This window comes from Nicotiana tabacum, chromosome 3 (assembly GCF_000715075.1).
Source record: "Nicotiana tabacum cultivar K326 chromosome 3, ASM71507v2, whole genome shotgun sequence".
NCBI classification, from domain to species: domain Eukaryota; kingdom Viridiplantae; phylum Streptophyta; class Magnoliopsida; order Solanales; family Solanaceae; genus Nicotiana; species Nicotiana tabacum.
Genome location: NC_134082.1, coordinates 209,413,995 through 209,438,886, shown reverse-complemented (window position 1 = coordinate 209,438,886; position 24,892 = coordinate 209,413,995). Strand labels below are relative to the sequence as shown.

General features: G+C 40.9%; 1 protein-coding gene across 1 annotated transcript; it reads left to right on the top strand.

Moving 5' to 3' along the window:
• Window positions 1–211: 211 nt before the first annotated feature.
• Window positions 212–4,996, top strand: LOC107793046 (WAT1-related protein At3g28050). The gene is made up of 7 exons (XM_016615325.2): window positions 212–641; window positions 751–816; window positions 2,059–2,172; window positions 3,188–3,425; window positions 3,515–3,673; window positions 4,205–4,356; window positions 4,441–4,996. Exons 1-7 carry the CDS (start codon window positions 430–432, stop codon window positions 4,604–4,606), a joined length of 1,107 nt encoding a protein of 368 aa, XP_016470811.1. The 5' UTR covers window positions 212–429; the 3' UTR covers window positions 4,607–4,996.
• The last annotated feature ends 19,896 nt before the right edge of the window (window positions 4,997–24,892 follow it).

The window sequence follows — 24,892 nt, the reverse complement described above, 5'->3', positions numbered from 1 at the left end:
AAAATTAAATTTTTTTTAATCAAATACTGATTTTGGGGAAAAGTAAAAAAAATTTCATGCCCAAACGGGCTCATAGTATGACTCGGAAAAATTCAAAAGATTCTTGTTGATAAATAGGTCATGGTCAGAAAATGAGTTATGCAACTTCTAAGAGGAGAGAAAATGACATTTGAGGTGGACCTAAAGAATATAAAAAGAGAATAAAGATTACAACTTTCAATATAATCTTAGCTACAAAAACAGTTTAACTCTGGTCCTTAAACTGTTAGTGGAAACCACTATATATGCGTATTAGACACACATTCCTATGATTAATTATTTATATTTGCTACCAGATTTTCAGGTAGAGCTCATGTCCGCCACGCGTAGTATTCGATAATTTTGGTGTCAACACGCACAAAATCAAAGACTCAGAAGAAGAGAGAAAAAATGGCAAACAGTAATGGAAGAATTAGAGAGTCAGTTTTTTACAAAGAAGTGTTACCATTTGCAGCTATGGTGTGTATGGAATGTATAAATGTTGGATTAAACACACTTTACAAAGCTGCTACTAACAAAGGCATGAGTAATCATGTCTTTGTTGTTTACAGTTATGGTCTTGCTGCTGTTCTCCTTCTTCCTTCTCCCTTTTTCTCTACCAGGTTTCTGTTTTCACTCTATGTTTTTTTTCTGTTTTTGATCAATTGTTGTATGTGTAAATCTTATCAAGAATCTGATGGGGGTTGTAAAATTGGAATCATCTGATTGCAGATCAAGACTACTTCCACCCCTCAACTGTTCAATTCTTGCCAAAATCTTTCTTCTTGGAGTTATCGGGTAACATTTGATTTTTTTTTTTTTCATTCTTATTGGGTCATTCTGCTGCAGATGTAAAGCCAAAAAGATTTTTTCTTTTCCTGCAAATCAGGATTGATAATCAGATGTTTATACTGTTATTTATAAGGAAATCGATTGAATTCAATCGTTAAGTCTGATTCAGGGGTCTAATTAGTGCTGAACCAATACAAAGAAATCAAATAGTCGACCCGAATAATAGCCTGTTTGGCCAAACTTTTTTGAAAAAAAAAAGAAGTGCTTTTGGGATAAGCAGAAGCAGTTTTGAAAAAGCAGAAAAAAATAGCGTTCTCGTTGATTGACTAATTGAGTACTCCTAGATATTAGTGTACTCCCGATATGTTTCAAAGTAGACGAGTTACTTTTACTTTGAGTAAGTTCCAAAATAAATGATACATTTTTTAATTGGAAATAATTTAATTTTAAACTCTTCATTTTATCCATTTTAACCTTAATGAGAAGCTTTTAACACTTATGCTTTTAAGACCACAAGTTTCAAAAGTTTTTTTTCAAACTACATGCCAAATCAAACTACCTCATCTAAGTTGGAACGGATGGAGTAATTCTCATTCAGATGTAGAAATTTATTAGGGTTCTAAGCAACAAGAATTCTTTAAAGGTTGCTCCTTTTTTGCCCCCTCATTCTTGTGTGTTTCTCTGAGCCGAGGTATATTGGAAACAACCTCTTTATTCTCATAAGGTAGGAGTAACGTGTGTATACACACTATCCTCAGTGGCAGAGCCACCTTATAGGAAGGGGTGTTAAGTGACACCCATTTGCGGGAAAAATATACTTTGTAGGTAGGTAAAATAAATAAATTATATGTATATATACTATGTATTGACTCCTCTTAATTTTCTGGTATGTTTACTTTTATATATTTTGACACCCCTTAACGAAAATTTTGGCTCCGCTACTGCTCAGACCTCACGGTATAGGATAATATTGAGTATATTGTTGTTTCATTCTTGTGTGTTCCATTATTAGTAAATTATTTTGGACACTCAGTAACACTTTTTCTTTTCCTTTCCCAAAAAATATACACTTACTTTTAAAATATTTACTTTTTTTTAAAACATTAGATTATTATTTACCATTTGTAACATACTCTTAGGAGTTAATAAGTTGTAATTCTACCTGTGATATGTTCCAACATATATTTCATTTCTATATTACTTGTCCAGTCAAATACCGACAACTATAGTGGCTAATTGAAAGCGCAGGTGTACATCACAGATAATGGGGTATACAGGAATTAATTATAGCTCTCCTACACTTGCCTCCGCCATCAGCAATCTCGTCCCTGCTTTTACTTTTGTCTTGGCTGTCATTTTCAGGTTTTTGCTTCTTCTTTTTATCTCATGATGTCCTTTAATGACAGTAGCTTTGTGTTCTCTTTCCTATTTGTCCAGTGGTGAACAACTTTGTCTGCATCCATCAATTTTCCCCAACCGAATAAAATAGTTAAAACAAAGAATCCACTAGACCAAAATTATAAATATTTAATTTAAGCTAGCGTTGGCCATAGATTCCTAAACTTATTTTGAAAAATTCAATTTTGGTGAAGTTTGATTTGAAGATGAAAATGTGCTCAGACATACTTTTCAAAACATATTTTCCAAGTTTATTTTGAAAAAAGATATATATTATTAGTGTTTGTAAAGATTTTGGCCCAAAACCAGCTTGGGATTTGGAATTTTACCAAAATATAGGCAAAATCTATGGTCAAACATGTGTTTGCCAAATAAAACCCAAGTTTATTTTGGCAAAATCTATGGCCAAACGGGTCCTAAGTTGTAGTCTAAACCGGTTTGGCCACGAAATTGTTTTCACTTTTTTCGATAAAATTTCACTTTTTTTTCGAAATTAATGATGGGTCATAAAATTTCCAATTTTCACTTGAAGATAAATTTTGAAATTTTTTAAAAATTTGAAAAATTCTACAAAGCTATTTTTCAAAATTTTCACTCAGATCACTCACAACAATTCAAAAACAAAATAAAATTATATTCATGTCCAAACGCAACTAATTTTCAAATACCATTTTTATTTGAAAAAAAAATTCACTTTCTTTTTTAAATTTTACAATTCTTATGTCCAAACGCCCCCTAAAGATTTGCAACTTTATGCTGTACTCAAGTGACTGTTTGAATATCCTATTGAATCCCCTTGACATAAGAAAATTAGATACAATTTACAAAGATGGGGGATTCATGATATCCAATTCGAGAGATATTTGAGTTTAGAAAAATGAAAATCAAGTTTTTTTAACATGGCAAATTATTTCATCAGCTTTCTGGTTTTTATTTTTTAGAAGAAGAAATTTGATGAAGTGGAAGTGTTAATAAACAGGATGGAAAAGATAGAATTAAAAAGATCAAGTACTCGAGCCAAAGTCTTGGGCACGGTGGTTTCCATCGCTGGAGCATTCGTAGTGACTCTCTACAAAGGCCCAAAATTATTGGTGGCTATCACGTCCACGCCCAATTTACTATATCAACCTCTCAGTTCGTCCCAATCGAATTGGATGCTTGGCGGCCTTTTCCTCACAACTGAATATTTTTTGGTTCCTATGTGGTACATTGTTCAGGTGAAATGCAGACTTAGTCCCTGAATAGAGATGTTCTCTTTTCCAACAAAACAAATTAGCTGATTTTGAGTCAATTTATTTGATGACAGACATGGATTATGAAAGAGTATCCAGCTGAAGTGACTGTAGTTTTCTTCTACAACTTGTGTGTGTGCTGCCTAGCTGCTATTGTAGGCTTTTTCACTGAACCTGACTCTAGCAAATGGCGAATTAAACCAGATATTGCGCTGGCCTCCATCCTATGCTCTGTAAGTGAATCGAGAAATAGGTTTGATTAGACATCTTTGTAATATATATATGACATGGCCAATCATTTGATGTGAAGCGCCTACCACGCCACTTTCCCCGGATATCTTTTAGATACATGGGTCGGGCCAAATTTGGATGAGTTAAAACAGTAAAATGGGCAATGGAAACTCATCAAAGCTGGATCAAAATGAGTAAAATAATGGGTCATAACTCAATCTGTCTAACATGACCCTACGTCTCTCTTTAATCTTTTTTAGCTTTTTTAAAAATTGTGAAAGTCAATGTATTTTTTCGTATATTATTAGCTTAAATTCTTCGAAATTTACATAGTCTCCAATCTCCAAATTTGCTTTTGTGTTTTTGGGTTTTGGTTGCATTTTGACTCGTCAAGTTACACTATTTTGATCCAACAGTTTGATGTGTCCTTTTGAATTGAACTCTTTGAGTCAAGTCAACAATTGGTTGCATTATGAGTTGATTTTGCTAGCTCCTTTCTTGTGTGACAAAATGATGTGTGCTGCATTACACAGGGAATTTTGGGCTCATCCCTAAACAATACAATTCACACCTGGGCTTTGCGCGTCAAAGGACCAGTGTATGTAGCAATGTTCAAGCCACTGTCCATTGCCATTGCAGTTGCCATGGGAGTCATTATCCTAGGAGATACTCTTTATTTGGGAAGGTACTAACTCCTCAACACATTTATTTTCTTTCACAATATATGTCATCGTCGATCTAATATACTACTTTCTGCTTTGACAATTAGCGTCCTGGGAGCGACTGTAATTGCCATTGGATTCTATACTGTAATGTGGGGAAAGGCAAAAGAGATGCCTGAATATGACGGTTCTAGTGATGATCTCGAGTCGTCTTCAGCTCAAAAGTTCCCCTTGTTACACAATTACAAAAATGAAGTCATCTCAAACAAGTAAACATGTTAGATGTTCTTGTGAAGTCATCAAACAGAAATGCAAGTTACACAAAAAGAGCGTTGTTGCTGTAAAGCAAGAAAGAAGCTATGTTTCTTACACAAGGGTAGCAGTTGTATAGGAAGAAACAAAAGGTTTCTGTGGGGAAAAACAATGCAGCAAACTGTTGGCATATATCCTCGTTTTGTACAGCTCTTCTGAAACAGTTTGCTCAACTTGTATCTCAGGAATGAACTAAAGCCTATTGTAGTACAGTAACTGAGCAAAAATGTATCAGGTATATAATCAAGGCATTGCTAATTAATCAAAATTAAGCAGGATGTGTGCATCCTTTCTGTACTTCAACAGGCTCTAATGTACTTCTTTATACTAAGAAAGATTGTTAAACCTCAATGATTCTGCTTATGTTCTATAATTCATTTCCAGAATTCCCGGAATTAATTGCAACATCGGTCTACAGAGTGCTCTCAAATTAAACACTAAAACTTGTCAGGATATGGTTGCTAGAGGTGGTAGAATCAACTCAATTTTTGGTAACTTGTCTAATTTGCTCAAGTTTAAATGGACTGGACTCATTTGTTGACTTGATCCAATTGGTCAGATGGGTCAAAATAGTGTATCCGGCGGGTCAAAAGTGCAACCCAAACCCGACATATACAAAATGAACTTGGAGATTGGGAATTAAGGGTATGTTTGGAAAGCCACTAGGTAATTGGAATTGGTGTAATTATTAGGATGGTAATTACACAACCTAGTAACACTCAGTTGTGTAATTACAACTATCTGTTTGTTTGTCATAGTGTAATTGCAGTGTAATTATAAATTTATTGTTTGATTGCACAAGTGTAATTACACAGTTAAATTACATTTTAAATTAAGTAACTATCAAAATTTAAAAGTTAATATAATAAATATATGCCTATAAATTTTTATAAGTATAAGTGATATTATATTTGGTATTTAAGATGTATATTTTTTTGTGAATATACATTAATTAGTAATTATATATTTAAAATTAATATTGTAAAAATAATTTATATATTTTTTCTAAATTAATAATATTTAGTTTAGATACTTACAAAAATTAAAAACATACTGTGACGACCCTCCCAGTCGTCTCATGAGTTATCGCTCCGTTTTCCCCATTTCTGCTTCTTATTGCTTTGTATAATGGTTCTATATGTGATGGGGTTGATTGGTTAGGGTTCTGAAAGGATTTGGTAAGGTTTGAGATACTTGGTCTCTTTTGAGGAAAGTTAAGTTGGAAAAGTCAAATGGATGTTGACTTATGTGTTAGAGGGCTCGAATGTGAGTTCCGATGATTCGGTTAGCTTCGGGAGGTGATTTGAGACTTAGGAGCGTGATCGGAATGAGTTTTGGAGGTCCAGAGTAGATTTAGGCTTGAATTGGCGAAATTGGATTTTTGGCGTTTTCCGGTTGGTAGGTGAGATTTTGATATAGGGGTCGGAATGGGATTCCGAGAGTTGTAGTAGTTTCGTTGTGTCATTTGGGATGTGTGTGCAAAATTTCAGGCCATTCGGACGTGGTTTGGTTGAGTTTTTCATCAAAAGGGGAATTCAGAAGATTTTGGAAACTTAGGCTTGAATCCGATGTGTTTTGGTTGATTTGATGTTGTTTGAGTGTTTTGAAGATTGACACAAGTATGAATACGATTTTGGGATATATTGGTGCCTTTGGTTGAGGTCCCGGGGGCCTCGGGTGAGTTCCAGAGGGTTGAACGGATCATTTTAAGTTAAAGAAAAGTTGCAGATTTTGGTTTCAGCTGTTGCAAAGTTTTTCCTCTTCGCGATCGCGTAGGGGGTTTCGCGATCGTGTAGAGCTGTTGTGGGGGCAGTCCAGTTTGCTCAGTGCGTTCGCGAAGCTGGGGATGCGATCGCATATAGTGGAAGTATTGTTGATCGCGAACGCGTGGAAAAGGTCGCGTTCGCGTAGAGTTAAGTGGACCAGGGGTCTTGGCTTGGAGTTTGTTCTTTGCAAACGCAGTAGCCAGTCCGCGATCACGTAGTGTAAGATGCCTGAGCATTGCGTTCACGTGGGATTGTACGCGTTCGCATAGGGTTAATTTTGGGTGCTGAGAATTTGTGTTTCGCGATCGCGAAGGATGTCCCGCGATCGCGATAAAGGATTTCAGGCCTGGACAGAAGGTTTAAATAGTCGTCTTGTCCGCGAATTAGGGGTTTATTTCTTCCATTGTTGGTCGTTTTTAGAGCTTTTTGAAGGGGATTAAAGAGGGATTCAAGTGGAATCACTTGGAGGTAAGAATTTTAGACTTAAAACTCGATTATAATGTGAAATCTACCTAATAAATCATGGAATCTAAGCCTAAAATTTAGGAATTAGGGCTTGAGATTAAGAGACTTTAAAATGAGAACTTGAGGAGTCATTTGGACTCCGATTTTAGTGTTCTTGGTATGTATGGGCTCATGGGAGGATAAGGATTCCGTTGATGTGATTTCTATCGAGTTTCGAGACGTGGGCCCGGGGGTCGGGTTTTGCCAATTTCGGGATTTTTGGTATTATTTGATTGTTTTCGCTTGGGCTTCGTTCCCATAGCATATTTTGACGCCGTGATTCTGATTTTGGATAGATTCGACGCGAGTGCAGGCCGATTCGAGGGGCAAAGGTGTCGCGGAGTAGTATTTTCACCGGTTTGAGGGAAGTAACCATTGTAAATCTGGAACTGAGGGTACAAAACCCCGGTATTTGACTTGTTTTGATAAATGCGGTGACACACATGCTAGGTGACGAGCGTGTGAGCGTGCACTGGTAGGGATTGTGACTTGGTCTGTCCCGTAGCGACCGTTAAGCCGCGTATTTGATTTGGAACCTTATGATTCGTACTTTAGTCATTTATACTATATTATGGGTTGCATGCCATGTTTGGGGCCTTGTGCCGACCTGTTGAGACCCTTAGGGATATTTTTACTGTTTTTCCTCACTCTACTTATTGAAAGCATATCCTCACTCATGTTTACCTGCTTAAATGCTTAAAACTGGTTTTATCACTCTACTTCTAAATGTGAGGACTGTTTGGACTGAGTTCCCTAATTTCTACTATTGTGCCTGAGAGGTTGTGAGGTTAATGACTAAGAGAGGTTGAGAACCTAATGGTGAGGGTATTTATATATATATATATGAGTTATAGATTGGTCTGCACGCCGCAGCGATACTTATATGGATTGAGCGGCACGCCGCAGGGATATATATATTTCATTGAGCTGCGCGCCGAAGCGATATGACGCTTGGGCTATAGGAGCCCCTCTGGAGTCAGTATACCCCCAGTGAACGTAGTTGACTATAAACTATGGATCGGGCTGCACGCCGCAGCGGTTGCTATGATTTCTGTTATTATGAGATATTAATGAGCCTAAGTGCTGAGAGTGAGTACTGAGTGACGAGAGTTGAGTCATGAGTGACTGAGAGGCTGCCCGAGAGGCCATATTCTGAGTGATACATTGCCCGAGGGGCCCAGTTATGATATTTACACTGATTTCACTCTTTTTTTAAAATAAGCCTCTATTGGAAAAAATTGCTAAGTATATAATTTCAAGTATTTAAACTGAAATTGATGATTTTACGATGAAACTGGTTTTAAACTATTAAATTTGATCTGTTATTCTTCTGTCTATTCATTTATATGATTTTTAACTGCTCGTCACTGCTTTCAGACCTTATTTACTATAGTTACTTACTGAGTTGGCGTACTCACGTTACTCCCTGCACCTTGTGTGCAGATCCTGGTGCCCGAGCGGCAGAGTGAGGGTCCTCAACTGATCCAGAGTTTGACGGAGATTTCAAGGTAGCTGCATGGCGTCCGCAGCCCTGTTTTCTCCTTCCTATATTTTTCTTTTCCGCATTTTCTAGACTTATGATGTATTAGACAGTCAGTCATGTATTAGAGGCTCTAGATTCGTGACACCAGATATTTGGGGCTGTGTAGTTTCATGTTTATTTGACTTTCGCATATATTCTGTTGTTTTAAACTCTTATTATGAAAATTTGGTATTTAAACGTGTGTTAGAAAATGGCTTATTATAAGGAAAAAGATTGTGATTAAATGTTTAGATTGACTTGCCTAGTAATGTGATAGGCGCCATTACGACTGGTATTTTGGGGTCGTGACAAATTGGTATCAGAGCCTAGGTTACATAGGTCTCGCGAGTCATGAGCTGGTTTAGTAGAGTCTCACGGATCAGTACGGAGACGTCTGTATTCATCCTCGAAAGGCTGCAGAATCTTTAGGAAAAACTTCATATTCTTGAAATTCTTGTCGTGCAAATCTGTTGATCCGAGTACTAAACTTCTGTTATTCCATTATCTCACAGATGGTGAGGACACGTGCTACCGGGCAGGATGGACGACCACCAGTACCACTAGTTGGGGACACCAGAGGCCGTGGTAGGGACAGAGCAGCTAGGGCAGCACCTGCAAATCCACCAGCTGCCCCAATTCAGGATCAGGTCCCAGTTGTGGACGCTACAGCAGCACCAGCTCAGGCACAGTGATCCCAGGCCTTCAGTAGGCTTTAACTCTGATCTTATCAGTGTATACCGTTTGGCTCTGGAGGTTTCAGTTACTGCGGCCGCAGCTACTTCTCAGGCCGAGTGAGGCACCCAGACTCCCGTTGCTCGCACACCTGAGCAGTTTTTGCATAGACTCCAGACACCAGGGGCACCTCCAGCCCAGCCGGTTGTACCAGCTCAGGAGTTTGTGGTACCAGTTATGCCGGACGACGAGCAACGTCGACTAGAGAGGTTTGATAGACTCTAGTCTCCGACTTTCAGCAGTGCAGAGGGCGAGGATGCCTAGGGTTTCTTAGATAAATGCCAGAGGATTCTTCGTGCAGCGGGGATTCTAGAGACCAGTGGTGTAGCTTTTACCACTTTTCAGTTTTCTAGGGCTGCCTTCACTTGGTGGGAGGCGTATGAGAGGCGTAGGCCTGTTGGTGCAGCGCCCCTTACCTGGCAGCAGTTCTCTGTTCTCTTTCTGGAGAAGTATGTGCCACAGTCTCACCGAGAGGAGCTGCGCATGCAGTTTGAGCAGTTGTGTCAGGGAGAGATGACTGTGATGCAGTATGAGATGCGGTTCTTTGAGTTAGCCCATCATGCGGTTTGGTTGGTTCCCAGAGATCGAGAGAGGATTAGGAGGTTTGTTGATGGCCTCACATATCAGCTTCAGATTCTCATGACTAGGGAGAGGGTGACAGGTGCTACTTTCGAGGTAGTTGTTGACATCGCCCGTGAGATTGAGTCATTTCGCTGCCAGGAGCGAGAGGAGAGGGAGGCTAAGTGGCCTCGGGGATCTGGTAGCTTTATTAGTGCTTCTTCGAGGGGTCAATTCCAGCAGGGTAGAGCCGTCTATTCAGGCAGGCTCAGTCAGCTTGCCCAGGTTATCATGGGGCATCACCGGGTCATGGATCTCATAGTTCTCATCAGGGTCATTCATCACTCAATGCCCTTCCAGCCCAGAGTTCATCCCATGCTCCATCATTTCAGGGTTCTTCCATGCCAGGTCCTTTTACTGGTCATTCCGGTGCCAGGGGTTCCCTTCAGTCCCTATCTCCAGCACCGGGGAGTTGTTATGAGTGTGGAGAGTTTGGGCATATGAAGAGGCAGTGTCCTCGTTTTCATGATGGTCTGTCTCGACAGATGGGTCATCCTTCGAATTCTGCTCCAGTTACTTCACCACCCGCCCAGCCAGCTAGGGGTGGAGGTCAGTCAGCTAGGGGTCGCCCTAGAGGGGAAGGTCGATCAGGTGGTGGTCAGGCTCGTTTCTATGCCCTCCTAGGTAGACCAGATGCTGCTGCTTCAGATGCCATGATTTTAGGTATTGTTTCGGTTTGCCAAAGAGATACCTTTGTATTATTTGACCCCGATTCCACCTTTTCTTATATGTCATCATACTTTGCCCGTTATCTGGATACGCCCCATGAGTCTCTTGTTTCACCTATTCATGTATCTACTCCAATGGGCGATAATGTTGTTGTAGACCATGTGTACTAGTCGTGTGTGGTAACTATTGGGGGTCTGGAGACCCGAGTGGATATTTTGTTATTGTGTATGGTGGATTTCGATTTCATTTTGGGCATGGATTGACTATCTCTGTGTCGTGCTATTCTGGACTGTTATGCCAAGACAGTCACATTGGCTATACCGGGTGTGCCACGGATTGAGTGGCGAGGTTTGATTGATTATGTTCCAAGTAGAGTGATCTCATTCTTGAAAGCCTAGTATATGGTTAGGAAGGGTTGTCTTTAGTATCTAGCCTTTGTGAGGGATGTCGGTGTAGAGACTCCCAATATTGATTTTGTCTCAATTGTGAGGGGTTTTCCCGATGTGTTTTCTGCAGACCTGTCGGGCATGCCACTGGACAAGGATATTGATTTTGGTATTGACCTGGTGCCGGGCACTCAGCCCATTTCTATTCCATCATATCGTATGGCACCAACGGAGTTGAAATAGTTAAAGGAGCAACTTCAGGAACTCCTTGATAAGGGGTTCATTCGGCCTAGTGTTTCACCTTGGTGTGCGCCGGTTCTATTTATGAAGAAGAAGGATGGCACTATGAGGATGTGCATTGCCTTTATAGGCAATTGAACAAGGTAACAATTAAGAACACGTATCCTTTGCCTCGCATTGATGATTTATTCGACCAGCTTCAGGGAGCGAGAGTGTTCTCCAAGATTGATCTCTGTTCGGGTTATTACCAGTTGAAGATCAGGGACTTGGATATTCTTAAGATAGCTTTCAAGACCCGATATGGTCATTATGAGTTCTTGGTGATGTCTTTTGGGCTGACCAGTGCCCCAGCAACGTTCATGCATTTGATGAATAGCGTGTTCCGGCCTTATCTCGATTCGTTTGTCATAGTCTTCATTGATGATATTCTGGTGTATTCGCGTAGTCAGGAGGAGCACACGGAGCATTTGAGAGTTGTGTTGCAGAGATTGAGGGAGGAGAAGCTTTATGTAAAATTCTCCAAGTGTGAGTTTTGACTCAGTTCAGTGGCTTTCTTAGGGCACGTGGTTTCCAGCAAGGGTATTTAGGTTGATTCGAAGAAGATAGAGGCGGTTCATAGTTGGCCCAGACCGTCCTCAGCCACAGAGATTCATAGATTTCTTGGTTTGGCAGGCTATTATCTCCGGTTTGTTTAGGAGTTCTCATCTATCTCATCGCCCTTGACCAAGTTGACTTAGAAGAGTGCTTCATTTGTATGGTCAGACGAGTGTGAGGAGAGCTTTCAGAAGCTCAAGACAGCTTTGACCACAGCTCTAGTGCTAGTTTTGCCATCAGCTTCAGGTTCATATACTGTGTATTGTGATGCTTCGAGAGTTGGCATTGGTTGTGTATTGATGTAGGAGGGTAGAGTTATTGCTTATGCTTTTCGTTAGTTTAGGCAGCAGAGGTGGTTGGAGTTGCTTAAGGATTATGATATCACTATATTGTACCATCCGGGGAAGGCCAATGTGGTGGCCGATGCTTTGAGCCGAAAGACGGTGAGTATGGGGAGTTTGGCATATATTCCAGTTAGGGAGAGACCTTTTGCAGCTGATGTTCAGGCCTTGGACAATCGGTTCATGAGGTTAGATGTTTCGGAGCCCAGTCGGGTATTGGCCTGTGTGGTTTATCGGGCTTCCTTATATGATCGCATCAGAGAGCCCAGTATGATGATCCGCATTTGCTTTTCCTTAAGGACAGAGTTCAGCATGATGATGCCAGAGATGTGACTATTGGTGATGATGGAGTGTTGAGGATACAGGGCCAGATTTGTGTGCCCAATGTAGATGGGCTTCAAGCGTTGATTCTGGAGGAGGCCCATAGCTTGCGGTATTCCATTCATCCGGGTGCCGCGAAGATGTATCAGGATTTGAGGCAGCATTATTAGTGGAGAAGAATTAATAAAGATATTGTGGGATTTGTATCTTGATGTCTCAATTGTCAGCAGGTGAAATATGAGCATTAGAGATCGGGTGGCTTGCTTCAGCAGATAGATATTCCCGAGCAAAAATGGGAGAGGATCACTATGGTCTTTGTAGTTTGACTTCCACAGACTTTGAAGAAGTTCGATGCTATTTGGGTGATTGTGAATCGGCTGACCAAGTCCGCGCACTTCATTCTTGTGTGTACTACTTCTTCTTCAGAGCGGTTTATAGAGATCTATATCTAGGAGATTGTTCGTTTGCATGGTGTCCCAGTTTTCATCATCTCAGATAGGGGCACTCAGTTTACTTCGCAGTTTTGAAGGTCTGTGCATCAAGAGTTGGGTACTCAGGTTGAGTTGAGCACAACTTTTCACCCTCTGATGGACAGGCAGTCCGAGTGCACTATTCAGATACTGGAGGACATGTTGCGTTCTTGTGTCATTGATTTCGGAGGGTCATGGGATCAGTTTCTACCACTTGCAGAGTTTGCTTATAACAACAGTTACCAGCCGATTATTCAGATGGCTCCGTATGAAGCTTTGTATGGGAGGCAGTGTAGATCTCCAGTTGGTTGGTTCGAGCCCGGTGAGGCTAGGCTATTGGGGACAGACTTGGTACAGGATGCCTTAGAAAAGGTAAAGGTAATTCAGGCGAGGCTTCGTATAGCGCAGTCGTGACAGAAGAGTTATGCTGACAAGAAGGTTCGAGATGTGTCCTACATGGTTGGCGAGAAGGTTCTGTTGAAGGTTTCGCTCATGAAGGGTGTTATGAGATTTGGGAATAAGGATAAATTGAGTCCTCGGTTCATTGGGCCTTTTGAGGTGCTTCAGAGGATTGGAGAGGTGGCTTATGAGCTTGTTTTGCCACCCAGCTTGTCGAGTGTGCATCCGGTATTTTATATTTCTATGCTCCGGAAGTATATTAGGGATCCATTCATGTTTTTGATCTCAGCACGATTCAGTTAGATGTTGATTTGACTTATGATATGGAGTTAGTAGCTATTTTGGGTCGTCAGGTTCGAAAGTTGAGGTCAAAGGATATAGCTTTAGTGAAAGTGCAGTGGAGAGGTTGACCCGTGGAGGAGGCTACCTGAGAGACCGAGCGGGAGATGCAGAGCATATATCCTCACATGTTTGAGGCTTCAGGTACGTTTCTTGACTCGTTCGAGGATGAACATTTGTTTAAGTTGGGGAGGATGTGACGACCCGGTCAGTTGTCTCATGAGTTACCGCTTCGTTTCCCCATTTCTGCTTCTTATTGCTTTGTATAATGGTTCTACATGTGATTGGGTTGATTGGTTATGGTTCAGAAAGGATTTGGTAAGGTTTGAGACAATTAATATCTTTTGATGAAGGTTAAGTTGGAAAAGTCAACCGGATGTTGACTTATGTGTTAGAGGGCTCGGATGTGAGTTCCGATGGTTCGATTAGCTTCGGGAGTGTGAGCACGTGATTTTTTCCCTATATGAATTATTCCAACAAATTCAAAACAAAATAATTTCTTTCAGTGTTTGCAATTTTGTGGATTTCGTGGCAGTTTCTGTTAATTATTTGTATTTTGTCTGTGCATTTTATTTTGTTTAATTAATGAAAAAATACAAAATATGTTGCATTTGCATTTAGGATTTAATTTTTGTATTTTTGAACTAATTAATAATTTAGTGTTTTATAAAAATGAGAAAATCACAAAATAGTTCATTTTTCGCACTTTAATTTTAATTTTTTGTTAGTTTTCTTTAATTTGGCATTTAATTAGTGGTGGTGAGCATTATTTAGAGTTAGTAAATTCAATTTGATAGGATAATTTGGTTAGGAATTAATTTAGGTCTTATTTTAATTTTTAATTTTTAAATTTGATTTTAAAAGAAATTAGAAAAAAAATCAAAAAATACTCAATGGTAAGAGGGTGGCACATTAATTAGCTAAACTATCCATTTCATCATCAGGGATGGGGAAAATATGGTTATAGGAGGTTCCTGAATAAAAAAATAAAAAGAGTTGGATTTAGAAGACCCTGATTTGGGCCATTTGTATTCGAAATTCCCCAGGCCCAAGTCGTCCATCCCCGCACTTGTCCAAACCCCCTCACCCGGCCCAAACCACCTTAACCCAGTCCGGTCTTCCCCCCTTTAAATCAAAACGACCCCGTTTCGTTGGCAACAGATCAGGACCGTCGAGGTTTCTTGATCGGACGGTCCTGAAGCTTGGGTTAGTTTGATATATCAGTGTCCAAACAACCCCCCTACCCCCTCTCATCTCTTCACCAGACCCTCATCACCCCCGTCGGAACCGCTTGCCAGAAATCGTTTCCGCCGGCGGCAGTATTCCAATCGACCCCAAATTTACACCCTTGATTCCCTTCCATCTCCCCATTCCAAAACCTCAAACCATCTCCCTCGAATCCCACCAAAACTCTTCGAATCTTGGATTGAAAAGGACGACCGAAACCCTAACTCGTCCAATCGGGTCCAAAATCACACCAGACAACCACCTCCCTCTCCTCATCTTGAATCCCCACCCCGTTTGCTTCCAATCCTCCTGGAGTTTCTCAAATTTTAGATCAAAGATTCAAGCCCTAAGTCCCAAAATCAGAGTTGCAGGGTCTCGAGATTTTGAGTTTGAAATCGACTTTAATTGCGTGTTTTCTCACACGGTTAAAGTCTATCTCGGCCAAAAATCAGAGGTTCGTTTGAATATTATTTCAAGATTTGTGTCCGTTCGGCTTGGCAGGTTTTCCTAGTATTTTCTCTATCCCATTTTTTCATCTTTTTCTTCTTCTTCTTCTTCTTCTTCTTCTTCTTCTTTGTTGCATGCGTTTCTTTTTAAATCAGGAATAGTGGTTAGTTATTAGCTTCTTTAGTTTTGTTTGAATTCATTAGTTTAGCTTGTTTGATTGTTCCCGTTAGTCTTGGGTCGATTAAGAGCATTTGGTTCGAAAGACTGAATGAAATCTTAATTGCCTTTCATCTTTCTGCTCTCTAGTCTCTTCTGAACTTCTCACTTGGACCTAGGTCCAAAAGAAGGGGACTAGCCCGGGATTTTCGAAGGCCCATATCTGGTTCACCTTAGGTCAGCATTGACCCATACCCATTGGGTCAAAAGGGAAAATAACCGGGGCATGAGGGTTAGTTTGGGTATTTGGTTGAGGGAATCTCCCTGACAACAGAGTAGGAAGTTTCCTGGAAGCTGAAAAGCAGGCTTACTTGGTAAACAAGCCAAAAATTCAGGGACTAAGTAGCAAAAACAAAAATATGAAAAGGGTCTAGGTGCAAGTCTGATCCTACTTTAGCTGCCCTAGTGCCTTGCTTATAAAGGCAGCTTTTCTTGCCTTTTAAGGAGAGATTTTTTTGAGAGCTGGAAATCTAAAAATACAGAAACTGCAAAAATTTTACTACTTTCAAAGATTTCGAGAACTAAAATTACTGTTCCATTGCATTCTCTTCTATAATTTCAAAAACTTTTAACTTCTGAAGAATTTCTGATTAATCTGGTGCTGAAATGAATTGAGTTTTGGGTGTTTGAAGTTTGGTTTGAGGTTGCTTTGGGTTATTGTTCGATTAAGACTGTCTTGTACTGTTTCGTATCCATTTTTCTTGTTTGCATTGGTGTTGTTGGTGCTGAATTCTGTTGTTTACTGCTGAGTGTTCACTTCTTTTTCCTTGTCAATTTCCAGGTACACGCTCTACAACTTGTATAAGGTGAATTCTTGACTTGAAGGGTGAAATAAAAAATGGTATTGTAGAGCTTAGCATTAGTTTGTTATTTATAATTTAGTTCATCTCCTTCCTTCTTTTCTGAATCTTTATTCTCTGAACCTATAGTAGCAAATCTGCTTTTGTAGTGATAAATGAACTATGGACTCTAGCTATTTAGTTTTCTTCTAATGAGCTCGAGTGTGTGCTGGGTAAAGGAGTTGTTAAGGCTTTGAGGTTTAATTTAATGCTTTGGGGGTTGTATACCTCTGTTTAGTTTGTGTTGAAGATCAATGTAGTTTTAGTTGTGATGACCATTTGAATTCATTGAAATGCTAAGTATTGGCTTGTATGTATATCAATTTACCCAAACTCTATTTTGTAAGCATGTTCACTCTCGAAGTCAAGGTTCAGATTCATGTTGAAACTAGTTAAAAACTGGTTTCAGGCGTAATGATCAGATGATTGCTTGATTTGGACATTTGTGGTCAGAATGTTTATTTGGTCATTTCATGTAGGAATAGTTAAGATTAGAAAGCTAGATAGGTAATTGGTGTTTGATATTTCAAAATCGGAGTTTAAGTTTGCTAAGTCAATTTCATGTTCCAATTAATATCATTAATTTTCATTCCTTGATTGGCATAAAATTTGGGGCATAAAACTAGGGCCTAACACAGGCCCAGCTGAATGGTATGTCGAATACAGACCTCTGGGCTCCTTTGCTTCATCAAAAATTGGGCTGGGTTTGAGCCCAATTTCTAAAGACATTTTAAAAGGGGTCTGTTCAATGGTGTTTGAAATAGTTTTCCTTTGGGTCTTTAATTCTCTAATACAATGCGTTTAGTAACTTGTAGGGTAGAACCCTTAGTTTAAACAAGTAGAAGTGTCCGCAAATTTTCCTTAGTTAATTAATTGGGCTTTTCAAATATAGATCGGAGGTGCGCCGTGCCAAATGAAATCTTAAAATGCATGGCCCTCTACTAATTTCTTATGATTTAGATATAAAATAACAAGTGTTTGTAGCTTGCTTTAGGTCCGTTTAATATACCACCGTGATTGTGGACACGTTCGCGTGATATGATTATGATTTCTAAAAACAAAACCAGAGTATGCGTTCGCGCAACTTTAGCTAAACTTTCTTAATAATAGTAGTGCGTTATTAATTGTAGACATGTTCGCGTAACATGATGGGTACACGTACGCGTGACTCATTTCATGATAATTTTTCTTTAAGCTGTAAAAGGTAAAAGCACATAGGTTCTAAAATCGAGTAATTGGACAATTTAATAAGCCACGTATGATCAAAGAGACCGTGCTAGAACCACGGAACTGGGAGTGCCTAACACCTTTTTCCGGGTTAACAGAATTCCTTACTCGGATTTCTAGTTTGCGGACTATAATACAGAGTTAAGTTTTCCTCGATTCGGGATTCAACCGGTGACTTAGGACACCATAAATCTCCCAAGTGGCGACTCTGAATCTTTTAACAATAAATCCCGTTTCGACTGTCCTTTAATTGGAAAAACTCCTTTTATTTATACCCTTCCGGGGGTGTAGTAAAAAAGGAGGTGTGACAGCTCTGGCGACTCTGCTGGGGATCGAACCCAGAATCTCTGGTTCAGGGTTCAAGAATTTGAGCTTGTTAATGATTTTTACTTGGCTTCATTTATTGTTAATATTACTGTATTTTGTGAATCTTTTGTGCTAAATGTTATTTGTTTACTGCTTTATTATTGTTTGAATTGTATATAATTGTTTTCTTACGCAACCTCTCTGAGTCTTCTGAAAATGGTGCACACGTTCGCGTGACCCGCTTTTTCTGTAGAAATTATACCAAATAGAACGAGGCTGGGCAAGCGACAAAGCCGGGTAGACTTCAGTGCTCCCGGTACGTCGCCCCCTCTTCGACCCCAGTTGTCCGCTCGGGTACCCAAGTCTAGACCAAAACCCCAGGAGTTAAACCTAGAAAAACACAGCTTCATGCCGGATCCCTAATAGGAGCGTTTGTTTGCATCATGTGCATTTGACTTAGGGGACTCAACACAGGGGTTGGGTCCGTCTAGGACAGGTGTGCCCGAAACAACAGACCATCCTGATGCATTCTATGTGCTATGTGTACATTTATTTGTTTTGGCTTGCATGCTGACCGGCTAGGAAAAACAAAGCAAAAAGAAAAACAGGAGTGATGTAGGGAAGGAAATAAAGCCCGATTCTAAAGAAAACCTCGGTATTTGAAAAACGTCCCGAAGCTCTGCCAAAATGTTTCAGAAAAGAAAGTTATTTCAAAAGAGTCAAACACTGTGTTCTTCCAAATGTGTCAAAACTAACCGAACTACGCATGTCTGATTCTCACTGGACGTGGGATACGTAGGCAACCTACATAAGGTTCGGCCTTATTTTTTGAAAAAAGAAAAAAAAAAAGAAAAGAGAGTCAGTGGTCAAGTGAATACAGTCTGGATTGTGGTCAAAATAAACCGATCCAGCTTCGGCAATGTCTTAAGCCGTTCTTGCCGAGATAGTCTTAGAGTATTTTTCAGTTGTCGAAAGGCTATTTTCGTGAAAGAACGGACAAGTTTGTGAAGTGTCATAAAATAATCCTCCCCGGCCTCAAAATTCATGTGAAATTGGGAAGGGACCACATTTGCAAAAACAGTCACTTGGCTAAAATTGGCATATAGGGGAAGAAATCATGGTCCTTTGATTTGTTTTCCAAAACCTGTTTACAAAAGGGTCCATTAGAGTCAACCCTAACCTTAATCTTCCACAGGAACAAATGAATACCATCCAGGAACCGCCAGAAGTGGTCAGGGAACAGGCTCAGCTACACTTGCGTATGTGGTAGAATGATCTAGACGAAGATGGTCAGAAATGGGTGAAAAAGCAGTTGGGTGCTCTTATAAACATTTTTGAGATCAAACCACGGGAAGATTTGATCAAGGCTTTGGTAACTTTCTGGGATCCTGTCCACAATGTCTTTCGTTTCTCAGATTTTGAGATATCCCTACTTTGGAGGAAATAGCCGGGTACATTGAATTCGGACGGGACTTGAAGAAGTAACGACTTATATTTCCAAGGGCTCCATCGGTGCACAATTTCTTTGACCTCCTGAATATTAATAAACAGACGAATAAAGAACGTGTGAGCAACAGGTATTGTGCTTTCCATTTCTTATACTTCAGGTTCGGGCACTCTGCTAGTTTTGAAACGCATGAAAAAAGTCTGAGCAACAAACAAGACAAGGGCCTTTGGCAAATTCATCGTCGGTTCACATTTGTTGTGGCATTCTTGGGGATCATGGTTTTTCCAAATGAGAAAGGGACGGTGGATATTTGTATGTCTAGAATTGCACAAATCCTCACTACCAAGGAAGATCATACACTTGCCCCGTTGGTGCTGGCGGATATTTATCGAGCATTGACTCTATGCAAAGCAGGGGCTCAATTTTTTGAAGGTTGTAGCATCCTTTAGCAAATATGGTTGATCGAGCACCTTCTCCATCATCCCAGATTCATGAGTCATGGTTCGAGCCCGAATAACTTCATCATTAGTTACGAGGAGAGGATAAAAGATTACAACACACCAGAAGGGATTGAAGCATAGGTTTCTCACTTGAAAGTTCTTAACGCAGGTCAGGTCGAGTAGACTATAGGATGGCTCCCGAGGATAGAAGCCATATATATGACTGATACCAAAGGCTACTTGAGGTTAATGGACGTAAGGAGTATTCATCCATATGCACCGTAGAGGGTCTTGAGGCAATTGGGAAGGTATCAGATTGTGCCTGAAGATGAAGATCTAAGCACCCAGGTCATAGAGTTACATCCAGAAGCTGCATTACCCGCAGCTGTAGTTCAACAAGATTGGAATAGCTGCCAGTATCTAAAAAATGGCACCCAGGTACTAGACACCGCCAAGGGGGAAGTAGATCCAAATTATGCTATTTGGTTTGAGAAAATGTCTTATGTAAACAACGAGCCAGAGCCCGAAAGGCCCCCCAAAAGGCCTCATGTTCAAGCCTTTGATGATAAAATTCAGGAGAGGTTAGCTTGGGTGGAGAAGGAAAAGGAATATAAGGCCACCATCCATGGTCTACGAGTAGAGTTGATAAATGTAACCTTCAACAATGATTTGCAGGCACAAGAGGCCGAAGGTGAGAGGAGAAGATTGGTGCGAGAAAATGAAGCCCTCAGAGCTCAGGTTCGATAGTTGAAAATTGAAACCGAGAACCCAGGCCCAAGTAGGAAAGATGAAAGGCTTATTTATAACCTTACTCAAAAAGTACGTGACTATGAAAGAAATTTTTGAAAGAAAGATATGAAAAAGGGGTCACAGGTTGGGACAAGGCAATTGGCAACCTCGGGGGTGAAATGGCTAAACAAGCCAAAAATTTTAAGGCTGAAAGAGAACATTGTTACGCCTTAATGGCACAGCTAGAAGGAGACTTGCAACAACTCCAAGAGCAGAACCAGGTAGCCGAACAAACTTTGGAAGCCAGAACTGAACAAATTGGGCATTTGTTGGAAGAGAAGGGCGTCATAAGAGAGCGAGTCAAAAGGGTCGCCAACTACATCGTGATGAAGTGCAGTAGCTGTGAGGATATGACTAGATCTATGTTCTTCGCTATTGTGATGATTTTTGTTCGCCGGGTAATGGAAGATCTCTACCACCTCCAAGAGGATTTAGCAAGTCAGCCCGCGGCGAGGCCGAATGATGCCCCACGGGTCCCGGGGGCATTTGAGGCACTGATGTATTCGTGATTTCTTGAGTCTGTATTTTGTTTCCGTTAAAGTCTGCCAGTTGTCTTGGAGTCTGTATTTGTTTTATCAGAGTATGTGGGTTGTTTGTTTTTTGAGTCTGTATTTCGTCTTTCATCGAGTCTGTTAATTTCTGTTTAAGTTTATTTCCGAGTCTTATTATGAAAAATTTGAAAATTCCAAAAATGTTTTATTATTTTTATCTCTAAGAACTACGCTTGGTCTGATTCATGCGGGATCATGATACGTAGGCAATCTCCATAAGATTCGACTGTAACCAAATAAAAAAGAGAGAAAATAAGAGGAAAAAATAAGGGAGAAAAAAAAAGAGCGGAAAAAACAAGAAAGAAAAGAGAGAAAATAAGAAATCAAGAGAGAATAAAAACAAAGAGAGAACAAAGGCAAGAGTGAAAGGAAGGGAAAGAAAAAGAAAGAAAAAGGGGGAAGTTTGTGATTGAAAGTAAGAAAAGGCCGGGATGACGCATGCAACCGATCAAATACATAATAGAGACGGTTAACTGTTCAGGTGCATTCATGCCCAATGTGTGATTGTCAATCTTTTAAAGCCTAATCGCTAACAAGGTTGTTGTTGATGTATTGAGTCCAAGTAGGTGGTTAGTTGATTGATATTCTGGCAACCCACTCATACTACACCCGATCAAAAGACAGGCTGAATATGGCCGACCAAGAACTGGAGACAAGTATTGTTGACCCGTCAAAAGAGGTGGAAGAACTAAATGTTAATGCAATGAGGGAAGAGATGTATAAGTTAAAACGGCAGATGGCTGAAATGTACCAAGCTTGGGCCAAGGGTAATCCACCACCGGTTTATCCCGCCAACCCTGCTTATATCCCACCATTAGCCCAACCTCCGGAGCCTCCCACTGTGAACTCATCTCCAGCCTTTCCCCTCTACCAACAATGCCATGACACCACTTCCCATACTTCTCAAGCTCCACCACCCAAACAAGTCCCATACCCTCCCCCACCAGTTACACCTATTTTTGTGGCACCTTCACCTGCTACATTACACCGATCTTCCAGTGAACCTCTGTTCCAAACTCACGATAACCAGTACTATCCCCCTGAACCCACCTTCAAAGTTCCAGAACCATATTCTTACACCCCTCATCTTGATCTCCCGACAGAGACCGAGAAGCCACTCAAAAATCCCAAGCATGAAGAGATGATCAAAAAGGTCAAAAACTTAGAACAATCATTCCGAGATATGAGGGGGTTAGGAGGCCAAGTAAGTGTGGCCTATAAAGATTTATGTTTGTTCCCAGATGTTCAGTTGCCAGCAGGGTTCAAAATGCCCAAGTTTGATTTGTACGACGGGCATGGTGACCCAGTGGCACACTTAAGAGGATTTTATAGTAAGATGAGAGGAGCAGGTGGAAGAGATGAATTGCTGATGGCCTATTTCAGCCAAAGTTTGAGCGGCTCAGCATTAGAATGGTATACCAGACAAGATCACAGCAGGTGGTACACATGGGACGATTTGGCCCAAGCCTTTGCCTGCCATTTTCAGTATAACCTCGAAATTATCCCAGACCGTCTGTCATTGACAAAGATCGAGAAGAAGCCCGGTGAGAGCTTCCGAGAATATGGGTTCCGTTGGAGAGAGCAAGCAGCGAGGGTTGACCCTCCAATGAAAGAGAGTGAGATGGTTGATTATTTCTTGCAGGCTTTGGAGCCCACTTATTTCGGTCACTTGGTGTCAGCAGTGGGCAAGTCCTTTAATGAAGTTGTAAAAATGGGAGGCATGGTTGAGGAGGGACTCAAGTCCAACAAGATCATGAGTTATTCAGCAATCAAAGCGACCACTCAGGCCATTCAAAACGGTACTGGGGGTGTACTCGGGAAGAAGAAGAAAGAGGATGTTGCGACAATTGAGTCGGGAGCTTAGGTCAGATCTAGGAACCTTCCCCATTACTACAACCAGCCTCGACCCTATCCCCAAACTTACCCCCACACTCCATATAACCCGCCACAACACTATTACCCACCGCCAGATCCCCATTTTTCTGTCCATCACGCACAAACCTATACCCAACCTCCCGCTCATGCACAATGGCGTGCGCCAGCTCCACAAAATCCATATCAAGCTCCACAAAATAACTATCCACCCCCAAAGGCCTACAGAAATCCTCCTGGAACGGGTTTTCGACCCAATCAATCTTTTAAAAATGAGAGGTTACAGAAGCATAAGACTTTCACTCCATTGGGAGAATCATATACTAGTCTATTCCACAGACTGGGACAGTTGGGTATGTTGAATCCGATCGAGGCCAAACTGCCGAATCCCCTTCCTAGAAATCTTGACCGCTCGGTGAGTTGTGAGTATTGTTCAGGGGCCTTGGGACATGACACAGAGAAGTGTTGGAAACTAAAAACAGCTGTCTAAGAGCTTATTGATACTCATCGGATCGAGGTTCAGGCCCCAGAAGCACCAAATATCAACTAGAATCCGCTGCCAGCTCACCATGAGACCCATATGATTAAGTTGATACACAAGAGATGGGAGCCTAAGAAACCCTCACAGACGGTGATGATGATCCCTTCCAGTGAAACCAGTTCAAAAGAAAAGGTAACTAGTGGGTAATCAGTGGTCCAGTTGAAAGGGGTAGACAATAAGCCAGATGTGGTAGCCGAGAAAGGGTTGTCAAGCATTGTTGCAGTGAAACCAGAGAAAGCTAAAGTGGTGGTACCAGGAGTTACAAGTAAACCTGTTGTGGTCGTGAAGGGTGCTCGCACAGAGCCTGTTATTATAAAATCAGTAACTCAGCTTTCAGTGATCAACAGCAAGGCGGTCCCGTGGAATTATGAACGAATGACAGTAACTTACAAGGGGAAAGAGGTTAAAGAAGAAGTGTGTGAGACCCATGGTTTGACTCGATCGGGGAGATGCTTTGCCCCCGAAGAGTTGAGGAAAGCTAAGACATAAAAAAATAACCCAGTGTTGGTGAAGAAAGCGGTGACCGAGGAAGAAGCAGAGGAGTTCTTGAGAAATATGAAAGTGCAGGACTATTCCATTGTGGAGCAGTTGAGGAAAACACCAGCTCAGATTTCATTAATGTCATTATTGATCCATTCCGACGAGCATCGTCGGGATTTGATGAAGATCTTGAATGAGGCTCATGTTCCTGACAAAATCTCGGTGAACCACTTGGAAAAGATAGCTAACAAGATATTTGAGGTAAACAGAGTCACTTTTTTTGATGATAAGTTGCCCGTGGAGGGTACCGAGCACAATAAAGCCCTCTATCTGACGGTGAAATGCGAAGATTCCGTGGTTACTCAGGTACTGGTTGATAATGGGTCTAGCGCAAACATTTGTCCTCTCTCTATATTGAACAAGCTGAAAGTGGAGGATGAAAGAATTCACAAGAATAGTATTTGCGTTCGGGGATTCGACGGTAGAGGAAAAGATTCAGTCGGGGGCATAGTGCTTGAGCTCACAATAGGGCCAGTTGAATTTACTATGGAATTCCAGGTACTCGATGTGGTTGTTTCTTATAATCTACTGTTGGGACGACCTTGGATTCATGCTTCCAAAGTGGTCCCGTCTACTCTGCATCAAATTGTCAAGTTTGAATGGGATCGATAGGAAATTATCGTACATGGCGAGGATAATTTGTGTGTGCCCAATGATGCCATTGTTCCGCTCATAGAGGTTGAAGATGACAAGGGGACATGGGTTTATCAGGTTTTCGACACAGCATCGGTAGAGAAAATTCCAGAAGGGAAGTGCGTTCCAACTCCAAAGGTAGCTACTGCATCAGTCATGGTAGCCGTTGAAATGTTGAAAAATGGTTTTGTACCGGGCAATAGTTTGGGTGCTTCTCTGCAAGGTATTGTGCAGCCAATTTCTCTTCCAAAGAATCTGGATACTTTTGGTC